The following is an 11,258-nucleotide window of genomic DNA, read 5'->3' as shown; positions in this document are numbered from 1 at the left end:
TTCAAAATCATTATAATTTCCCCTTTGAACATAAGGGACATCTATGTAAAGCATTAAAAAAGATCCTTATGTTAATTATTGTATGGCTGGAGTTGAACATAAACTGAGTAAGCTTTATGGCATAGTATAGTGAATTTACTTACTCTCTGCAGTTGTTCAGAGTGGTTTCTAAGGTGGAATCTCAACTTTGCTCTTAAGTAGAATAAATGCAACCCAGTTTTTCATGACTGCTTGGCTTACAGTTGCCTGTTTCTTAGCACCACTGCCATGCAAACTGCAATTGAATATTTACATTTTAAATTTAAACGTCTTTAGATGAAAGGCCAAGACATACCAGAATGCTGAATTCAGTAAATAAAAATGTTGGCTCTTTACATGAGTCTCAGAGATCCCAAAGAAACCATACAGTATCATTATTTGATGTCTCATGGACCTCAGTGCAACCATACCCAAATATTTAAAGTCATTTGTGTAGGCTTAGTTATTGTTGCAGCAAATCCAAAGTAAGAGTGGCTGATAGAAGCAGTATTGGTTACCATGGGTTACCAGAACTTTTTGAACTATAGTGATACCCTAACCACAACCCAAGCATTTGTAGAGAAGTATTAATGTGGGTTTACGAGATGTTCATGAAGGGAAGGACAGGGTTCCTTTTACTTGGTTCATGAACATCAATAAAAAGACTAACTAGTCAAAAGTTGCTTGCATCAAACTTATCAAAAATGCTTGTATACAGCTTACATAGAAAACAATGCTAATATTCCAGAAGTTTCCAACTTTCTTTATCTCTTGAAAATAAAGACAGTTTTGTAGGTTGTACCTAGATAAACATCTTGTAACAGGCTCAAAGATGAAGCATGGAAAGTCCACAGATTTCCGATGAACTACGGGTCTTCAGAATGTAAGATAATGAGGTAAGATCTCCACAATTATACGATTCTTAGAAAGTCTTGTCTGCAGCTTACCCAACAAATCGTGCTCCTAAAATATAATTAATCTGCCATGACTAATTTCTACCAGTTGTGTCCAGGTTCAGTCAGGTAAATTGAGACTCTTGGTCACAAAGTGACCGAGGAGTTCCTAAGCTGTAGGCGTTTTTCCCTTGCTCTTCACTAAATGCAGTTTCGAAAGCTGAAAGGATAGACCTTCTCAAGGATTCTTTAAAGTCCCTGCCCAGGAACACATAGAGAAATGGGTTTAAGCAACTGTTAAAGAAAGCCAGACTGGTAGCCAGTGGACTTCCAATGAGAACAGCTGTTTTTAATCCTTTATTGTCCCAGTGGTGCATAACAACTTCCAGTACAGAAAGAATGTGATACGGGAACCAACAGATGAAGAAAGCCGCCACAACAAACGCCATAACCTTAAATGGCCGGCTGGACCATGAAAGATGGCTTCTTCTCAACTTCAAAGCCATCAAAGAATAGAAAACTACAATAAGTCCGAAGGGGAGCAAGAACCCAAAAAGAAACCGTACAGATATCATTACTTGGTGTCTCATGGACCTCAACGCTACCACCTCCAAGTCATCGAAGTCATTTGAGAAGGCGTAGTTGTTGTAGCAGTGTGTGACATTGTTGTCATCGTCTCGTACAGTATCCCGAAAAGCCAAGTAGGGCGAACAGAGGATAAAAGCTGCCAACCATACAGAAAGGGCAATGGCAGAAGCCAGCCTTGGAGTCCTATGGTTTTGGGCCCACACAGGTCTGACTACAGAGACACAGCGGTCAGCACTGATAACGGTAAGCAGGAAGACACTCGCAAACAAATTTAAGAAAGCAATGGTGCTGTTCAGCTTGCACAGTAGAGTTCCAAATGGCCAGTTGAAACCCAGAGCAGTGTAGGTGATGCTCAGTGGTAAAAAGAACGTAAAAATGAAATCAGCGATGGCAAGGTTCAAAAACCAAACTGTATTGACTGTTCTTTTCATCTTAAAACCAGCAATCCATATCACCAAACCATTTCCAGTGGTTCCCAGAAGAAAAGCTATGCTGTATATGATGATGGACAGATAACGGAGTGTTTTCTCAAGTTCTAAAGGTATATCCTCTGCTGTCAAATCTTCTTCCTCTTCAGCCTGTAAGGCCAGGGGGTCTGGGGAGAATGATTCTAAAGTTGAGGTTTCCATGTTAGCCAGTTCTGAAAGACAAACATGTAATGTCAATTATTTGTTCAGAAAGGAGAGAATATAGATCTCTACATAACTTAGAATACGGATCACACTGAAAATTCAGGAAAATTAATAACTGAGCTAAATTTGAAGCATTTACTTAAGCGGGAAACTACTTTTTTTGTAAGAGGACCTAACTTCAGATATATATTTTTTATGTTAAAGTGTATGTTTTGTTTTGGAAGAGTGGGAAGGAATAGAACCCCTGCTGGCTTTTTATTGCTTGAGGGTAGGGATGCAATGAAACACAATTTTTAGACCAAAACCAAATCTGAAATGTCAAAATTTGTCAGGCTGAAACAGAAACCTAAAATATTTTTTTCCCTACCTTTTTAAAATGTGTTAAATTATTTTATCTTTTTTTATTTTATTTTTTTAAATGTATTTTTTACTTTATTGTCTGGAGCTTTAGGGAAATATCAGGGAGTCTAAACAGACCCATGATATTTCCATTTTAAAATGGAAAAAGAGATTGAGGATACAGAGTCCTCAATCTCTTTTTCTGCAGCCTCAGCATTTAATGAACAGGAAGCTCTCAGTACCAAGGCTTCTTGTTCATTCACAATCTGGAGATAGTAAATATATATTATCAACCCAGTCATGAATGAACAGGAAGCCTCTCTACTGAGCTGTTTCCTGTTCATCCATAAAGTGGAATTTGTTTGCGACTGTCTTCCTGCTTACCGTTATCAGTGCTGACTGCTGTGTCTCTGTAGTCAGACCTGTGTGGGCCCCAAACCATAGGACTCCAAGGCTGGCTTCCATATTTACTATGTCCAGAATCATGAATGAACAGGTAGTGATGTAGAGCACTTCCTGATCATTCATAACTGGGGACATAGTAATCACTGACCTCAGTTATTTACAAACAGTGGACATCCTGACAGTTCTCCTCCACCTGCATTGCCCCGTTCGGCCTCCTCACAGCTTAATCATCCCCATTGGGTGCTGGCAGCTGGATCGACTCTGTGTCTCCTCCAATCCCCGCTGCCTCTGCCGACACAAGCGTGTGAGAGCAGTGGTGATCGGAAGGGACCCAGTCCGAAGCTTGAAGCTGGTGCCCAGCGGGGAGGGGAGAAGCTAGGAATGCACTGTGATTTCGGCTGTTTTTTTGGTACTATCTGTGTTTTGTACCATTTTCGGCAGAAATGTTTCCGTGGCCAAAATTTCGGTGCATCCCTACTTGGGGGAATGGATAATTATCACTGGAACCCTAGGATTATCTGATTGGTATTACTATCTTATAGTGTTGCAGGGGTGTTTGGGCAGGGTATCTGGATTCTGGGCTAGCAGCTTCTACACACCAAAGGATTTCCAACATTCCTTGGTTTATATATGACTCAATGGGGGTGATTTACTAACCAGGTGCGTGTGATTTTCACACAGCAAAACGTATTTATCAACCAAAAAGTTTCTAAAAGCATATTTCCACTAATGCCATATATGGAAAAATCATGCACATGATGCATATATAATGCTGCTTCACAGTTTAGACAAAAATGGTTAGCTCATGCATTTACATTCCTGCATTCATCAACGCAAGCAACACAACATAGAGCTAATTTACACAACATCACCTTGCAATTCATGCAGGGCTTTGCACAACACACCTGCTGGGTGTGTACACACTACAAAGGTGTCTAGATTCCACCCATAGATCATGCTGGGAGGGAACACACTACAGAGGTGTATACATGTTCGTGGTGTGTTTATAAGGTTAGTAAATCAAACCCAATGGATCTGAGACTAAAGCACTATGCCACAAGTCAATAGCCCAGACACAAATTTATTTCAATGTGAGATCTGATATTAGACTTTATACCTGTGCCAACACAATTTTGGGGCCCAGAAATCCCCCCCTCGCCAGGGCTTGAGGATGGCAAACAATGCATATGAACTGGACTGGATTAAGAATATGTGGTATTTTGACCAGTGGAGTGTTGAAACACAGTGCTCCTCAGCAACTGGTTGGAGCTGGACACAGACTCAGTCAAAACCGGAGAGAGGTTATCTTTCCAACCCGATTGAAAATTTACAAAATGTTAGATATAAATATATTTCATGATTCTTTAAGAGGTTGCATGTGTTTTATAAAAAAAGCATGTTCCTTCCTATTTTATTGTATGCTGCAATACAGATACCCCCTTGTGGATGTTTGGGAGGGATCCCACATTCATGACTGCAAAAAAATGTTTTTTACATTGTAAGCTCATTGGACTTTGATGGTGCCAAATCTGCAGGAATTTTCTCCATAGCTGAAAAATGAAATGCATATTTTCCCCTGATTGTTGGTATCTAGTGACAGGAAGGAGCATATTTTCTGTACCAGACAGTAAAGGAGAGAGTTATTTAATCCCAGTTACCCCCTCTTCATTCACATCTAACCACACATCATCAAGCACAACGCAAATGTATTTTACAGTTTTTGAAAAATATTAAACCTTTTGTTTTTAACTTGTTAAAATTTAAAGAGCAGATTCCATTTCCTCTTTTTCTGTCTCGGAAAATGAAATAAATGTTGTTCCTAGGCAAACTCCGAACGTGTGGTCAGTCTGACAGATTTTAGGTGGATTCCATTTAGTTTAACACCAACACTTTGGGACACCAGAATCACAATCAGAGTTCATCCTGAAATTCAGATGATTTAGGATTAGTAATAAATTTTATTCATTCCGAATTTCAATTTATTTTTGGCAGTGCAGATTACCAAAAGCCTTCTGGGAGAATGCTGCTCCAAAGGCTGTCGCTGCCTTATATATGCTTCTGTTAATGCCTGGGCACTTAGCTTGAATGTAATTGCCACCAGGTTAGGTGGCAATTCTCATCTTAGTCTCCCTGGTAGAATTTTTAAAGGAAGTAGCTCAGGCTATTTTTTCATCTATTATTGATTTAATCAGATAGGGCTGCCTGGAGATTCCTGAACCATTCTACTCAATTTTGCATCATCTGCTGCTCTGTAATACACATTTTTTTAGAGCCTGTTTCAGTTTCTATTAATTTTAATTGGACTTCTGGTTCAGAAATTCCACATTTAAGCTTTCATGAGTTTGCTCATCTCTTAATACAATCTGTCATACCCTGATGAAGGTGATTGGTTTTTGCTGCTTTCTCCATGAATATATAGTGTATATAGCCCACCAGTATTTTTTCTAGGGAAGCACCAATACCAGTATTTCGATATCGAGTACGAGTACCAATATTTTATTTTCCGATACCGGAAGTCCAATTAAGGAAGCCAGGCTGCGTGTAAAGACTCGCCACCCGGCTTCCTGATTAGCAGGGAAGCCGTCCCCATGCTTCTCGTCACTAGGTGACAAGAAAGCATGGAGCCAGCTTTCTGGCCAAACAGGAAGCCAGGCGCTGTGTAATGATGCGGCGCCCAGATTTCTGATTGGCTAGGAAGTCGGCTCCATGCTCCCTCGTCATGAGATGACCAGGGAGCATTAATCTGTCTTCCTGATTGGCCAGCTTCTCGACCAATCAGGAAGCTGTGCAGTGAGTCATTAGTCACAAGTGACAAGGGAGACGGCTTCCCGGCCAATCAGGAAGCCGGGCAGCTTGTAATGACTGCCCCCCTTCCTGATTCCAGACGTATCGGGTTAGGCATCGGAGCATTTGGGCGAGTATGAGTACTCGTCCAAATACTCGGCATCGGCACCGATATCGATACTAGTATCAGTGCATCCCTAATATTTACCAAATTACCAATGAACATGTAATTGTGCACAAAACGTATCACATCCGTACAATGTACAGAATGCACTTGTCCTTAGAGTAAACCCTAATACTAACATCTCATCGTATAAGCTTTAATATTGTAAACCAATTTGAAAAGTTTTCCAATCTGCAATCTGACCTGGTGATCCCGCCATGAAAGTCCTTGTTTAGGCAATTTTTTGTTATGCGGGTAACAATTGTCTCCCAGTTGTGCCCCAGTCACCCCATCACATGCACTCCTGGTAAAGATTATAGGTGGCTGTGCCATCACACGTTATGCAGGCTGTGTCCACCACTGTCACTATTAGAAGTTGTTCCTGAGCAATGATGTACAGCTAATGCTAGAACGAGCACATGTGGGCAGGAAGTGGGTGAAACAGTATAGAAGAGATAAGCAGCACTAATATGCTAAAATAAAGGTGTAACCAGTAGAAAAAAATGTGATTTGTAATGCACAGTCCTTTAGCATACTAAACATCATCCAGTTAGGGTTAGAGATCTACATTAGCTAGATAAAGAGCGTTGGAAATGATTTGTCCAGGGTATAATACAAATCCATTAAATCTTTACTGCACACAACAAGAAGTCACGAGAAAAATCCAAAATGTTAAAGGGGCTAATCCCCATTCATCAGGGGTAGAGGCAGCCCTTTGGGTGCAGACACACACTGGAAAACTTCACCCTTATGTGCACCAAAAGGGCTGCCTTTGGTTTTAGTTGGGCTTTAAATCTCTTGAGAATTACAAGACAAACTTTTCATCTTGAAGAATATGGCTTTTCATGCTAAACAAACCACTCAAGCAGAGCAGCCTATCTCCTTTTGTCATTCCCAAGAGCTTAGCAAGGCAACACACACTTTGCTGGTCATAATGCCATCTTGCCCACAACAACAACAAATCAGTATTGCTGCTCTGCGAGGGTGTTCTATAGCTTTGGCAGGGTTTATGGCAAGATATTTGGTGGATGGCATAAGGGCTGCAAGTAACAATAACAAATGAGTCTCAGGTTTTTAAGGGTAACATTTGAGGTTGGAAAAATGGAGATGCCTTTGTTTGGGAGTTGTCATTTATAAAAATTGCTTTATTGAAGGAGTGGGCAACCTTGGCATTCCAGCTATGGTGAATCTACAATTCCTATAACGCATGGCAAGATGGTGACAGCCACAGGCATGACTCCTGGAGGCAAGCATTATGAGGTTTGAAATTTTCACACAGCTGAAGTGCCAAGGGTGCCTACTCCTGGCTTTGTGAGTCACTGACCCAGTGGAAGCTTTCAGATTAGGACTATAGATGTATTACACTTCATTGACTGCATGCTTGATCCAGGTCAGCCACTGATGAGGTAACAAAGCAATCATCAACATTTGGAGCTTGTACCTTTATAAAAAAAAGTCATCAATAAGGAGTCTGGTATACAGTATCTATCCTCACAGGTTGTCTTTAAAGTGACATTACATAATTGCATAGTTACATAGTATGTGAGGTTGAATAAAGACACAGGTCCATCAAGTTCAACATTTGTGCGTGTGTGTTTGTGCATGTGTGTGTGTACATGAGTCCCTGTGTGGTCTAGTTTTTAAGAGTACCTGTACCCCTGTATGTTATGGTCTCTGAGGAAGGTATCTACCGTAAATGATTTTTGAATGTTTCAATATTCTCTGCTGATACCACTGCTTGTGGCAGAGTTCCACAATGTAACCGCTCTAACTGAAAAGAATGCCCTACGCCCTTTGTGGTTAAATCTTTTCTCCACCAATTTTAGGTGGTGGCCTCTAGTCCTTGTTAGGGAGTTTACAATAAAACGTTTATTGCTGATGTTGCCATTTCTACTAAACATTTTGTACTTCAAAATCCTGTCCCCCCTCAATCGCCTCTTCCAGCGCGAACAAGTTTAAATTTAGCAACCTGTCTCATAGCTTTGTCAAGTCACAATTCTTCCCCCCATCCCCCCCCCCCCCACCATGCTGCTTTAAGGACTTACCTTAAATGATGCCTCTTGATCCGATCATCTTCTTCCTTCCACTTGTATTCAGCAATATCTCTAACGCTGGTGCTGGTCTCTGAACCAGCGCAGACTCCTTGGGATCCAAGGTGTCTGTCCGACCTGCACGCTCCCGGCTGCGTGCATTCACCTCCACTGTGTCTATACTCTTCTCCCCACCGAAGATCTCTACTGCGCATGTGCCCGTTCTCATCCTCCTGCACGTCCACTCGAGAAGCTTCAGATCTTCGGACGGGACACAGGTCCGAAGACACAGGTAAGTTTTTATCTTTTTGGTAACTTTTAAAAAAAAAATTTTTTGCATATATCTACTGCTGGCTAGCAATGTATATATGCAATAAAAAGGAGAGTTTAATTCTACTTTAAAAGTATATCTATAGCCAAAACGTTTATGTTTTTATGGAGTATGGAAAGATATGGAGTGTACAGAGAACAGACAGGTATAAATAAGGGTACAGAATTTATGTTGGTAGGTAGGAATGGTATAGAGTGTATAGAGGAGGGTTGGAAGAGGATATAAAGTATGGATGGGAATAGATTATATTGAGTATAGAAGGGTATAGAGTGTATAGAGTACGGATGGGTATAGAGTGTATAGAATATGGAAGGGTATAAAGTGTAAAGAGGTAAGTAGGTAGGAAGGGTATAGAGTGTATAGAATATGGAAGGGTATAAAGTGTAAAGAGGTAAGTAGGTAGGATGGGTATAGAGTGTATAGAATATGGAAGGGTATAAAGTGTAAAGAGGTAAGTAGGTAGGAAGGGTATAGAGTGTATAGAATATGGAAGGGTATAAAGTGTAAAGAGGTAAGTAGGTAGGAAGGGTATAGAGTGTATAGAATATGGAAGGGTATAAAGTGTAAAGAGGTAAGTAGGTAGGAAGGGTATAGAGTTGATAGATTATGGAATGGTATAGAGTGTTTAGAGGTAGGCAGGTAGAAATGGCATAAAGTGTACAGAGTATAGAAGGATATAGAGTGTACAGAGTATGGAAGGGTATAGAGCGTATAGAGGATGGAAGGGTAAAGAATGTATAAAGCATGGAAGGGTATAGAGTATATAGACTATGGAAGGCTACACAGTGTACGGACATAGGTAGGTAGAAAGGAAGGGTTTTGAGTGTATAGCGTATGGAAGGTTATACAGTGTACAGCAGTAGGTAGGTAGGTAGGTAAGAGGGGTATGTGTATGGAAGGGTACAGAGTACATAGAATATGGAAGAGTTATTTGCTGTCTGTGTAAGGCGGGGGAGATTTTCATTCACTTCCTGTCCTGCAAATGCGACAGCAAATGATAGAAAAGATCACCAAAGTGAGGGGAATTCCCTCCTTAGACAGCTGCCATTGGAATAGGTGTCCCCATTGGATGATTGGATGATACGTACCTCTGCTCTGCTGGCAACTCGAACTGTTTGTATTTCCCCTTATTTTCTGTCTCAGTGACAATGGCCACCCAGCACAATAGAGGGGTGGATGTTCCTGGTGAGCACAGACAGCAATAAAAGCATAGCAAAGGGTCTAAACCTTCCACACTCTATCCCAAACAAAAACAAAGTTCTGAAAGTTTTCAAATTTTTTTTTTTAAGTGTTTATTCTGATTTGTCCTTTGCACCTTTGTTTTTTATAATTCAATATATACATTACAAAGTGTCAGGTTGGTCACTTTTATATTGCTGAACTTTTTCTAGACAACAAACAATTTTGATAAGGTATACAGACGCACCAATCAGAGCAGCTATAGAATCATCACAGACATACATTGTTTCACTTTTTTTTAATAAATAGATTTGCCATTCTCCTACCTGTATAGGAATGTTCTTTCTTCTTCCTCTATTCCTCCTGGATCTTGAGCTCCAGCACAAAGAATCAGCTGGAATATGGAGAAGCGGCTGCCTTTGTGAATCACAGCTGCACGGCCCCTTCCAGCTGTAACCCCTTCCCTGCTGGAAACCACAAAGGAAAAGTGTGGCTGCTCTGCCCAAAAGAATAATGATGGGGAGTTTTCTAGAAGAGCTATGTTGGGATGTTCCCATGGGACCTTATTCTTTACTCCCTTTACTTTACTGGATGTTATATATACAATGCCAAAATATTCTGATTACAACCAATGAAATAATATTTAGGTAATGAAAGCAATATAGCAGAGCAAAGGATACTTCAAAGTTCGTATAAATTAAAGGGTGAGTCCCCCTACTGACACTGTTGGAGAGTTAAACTGTCTGATATCCTCTTCTATCCCTCGAGGACTCTATAGGTGAGACTTTTAGGTTGAGTTCCCAGGCTTGCATACCAGCTGTGGCCGTTATAGGGGGCTCCTAACCTCCCAGTTGTATTTTTGTATTTTGTTAATGCTAAGAGGTTCTGGAACACATCAGGTGGACAGGAAGACCCATAAACTCCAAAGTGGACCAGAGCAGAGTCAGGAATCATGGCCAGGAGATCCTTATGAGTATATAAATATAATGGTTGACTCATCAGGCTCCACTTATAACGAAACCCCATAATTCCCAACATGTGGCCCGAGGGCTGCTTGTGACCCTCTGGTGCTTATTGTGCAGCCCTCGGGCCCCAGCAGTCAGTAGTGTTTTCTCTGCCCAGGGCCAGTGAAGGAAAAATATTAATTAAGCTGATGTCTGCTAGTTAAATGGCTCGGTTTATTTCTCTTACGCTTTGTTATTTTCCCTTTTATTATATTGTATTTATTTCTTTTATAATGTATCTTGCCCAAAACAATAGCAAATATGATGTCAGGTTTTTTTTTAAGGGAGGGGGTCATAGGGAGCACAAATGTGGGGCACTGATTTGTAAAGAGACTGCAATGACAGTGATCAATAGCAACTTTGTGTAAAAAGTCCTCGGTCTTTATCTGTCTTTTGCATCATGTCAGCCTTCTCCAATCACTCTTGCAGCATGTCCACAATCATCATCTCCTGCAGCATGTCCACAATTTCTGATCATCTCTTGCAACATGTCCACAATTATCATCTCCTGCAGCATGTCCACAAGTATCATCTCCTGCAGCATGACCACATTATCATCTCCTGTAGCATGTCCACAATCATTATCTCCTGTAGCATGTCCACAGTCCATAACCCTCTCCTGCAACATCCCCACAATCTCTGATTATCTCCTACAGCATGTCCCTAATCTCTAATCATCTCCTGGAGCATGTCCCCAATCTCTGATAATCTCCTGCGGCATGTCCACAATCTCTGGTTATCTCCTGCAACATGTCCACAATCTCTGGTTATCTCCTGCAACATGTCCACAATCTCTGGTTATCTCCTGCAACATGTCCACAATCTCTGGTTATCTCCTGCAACATGTCCACAATCTCTGATCACCTCCTGCAGCATGTTCACAATCTCTGAT

The 11,258-nt window shown here is 40.9% G+C and overlaps 1 protein-coding gene across 1 annotated transcript; it reads right to left on the bottom strand.

Moving 5' to 3' along the window:
- Window positions 1–964: 964 nt before the first annotated feature.
- On the bottom strand, window positions 965–2,128 carry LOC108802649 (chemokine-like receptor 1). Its single transcript, XM_018574505.1, has one exon. The coding sequence runs from the start codon at window positions 2,126–2,128 to the stop codon at window positions 1,037–1,039; it is 1,092 nt and encodes a 363-aa protein (XP_018430007.1). The 3' UTR covers window positions 965–1,036.
- Between the last annotated feature and the right edge of the window lie 9,130 nt (window positions 2,129–11,258).

Source organism: Nanorana parkeri, unplaced genomic scaffold, assembly GCF_000935625.1.
Source record: "Nanorana parkeri isolate BGI_ZX_2015 unplaced genomic scaffold, ASM93562v1 scaffold3008, whole genome shotgun sequence".
In the NCBI taxonomy this organism is placed as follows: domain Eukaryota; kingdom Metazoa; phylum Chordata; class Amphibia; order Anura; family Dicroglossidae; genus Nanorana; species Nanorana parkeri.
Note: the sequence above shows the minus strand (reverse complement) of the source record. Positions and strands in the feature narration are given on the sequence as shown.

Bases quoted from the DNA above. Each gene is read 5' to 3' on its own strand.
- LOC108802649 (XM_018574505.1), bottom strand. From the start codon at position 2,128: ATGGAAACCTCAACTTTAGAATCATTCTCCCCAGACCCCCTGGCCTTA.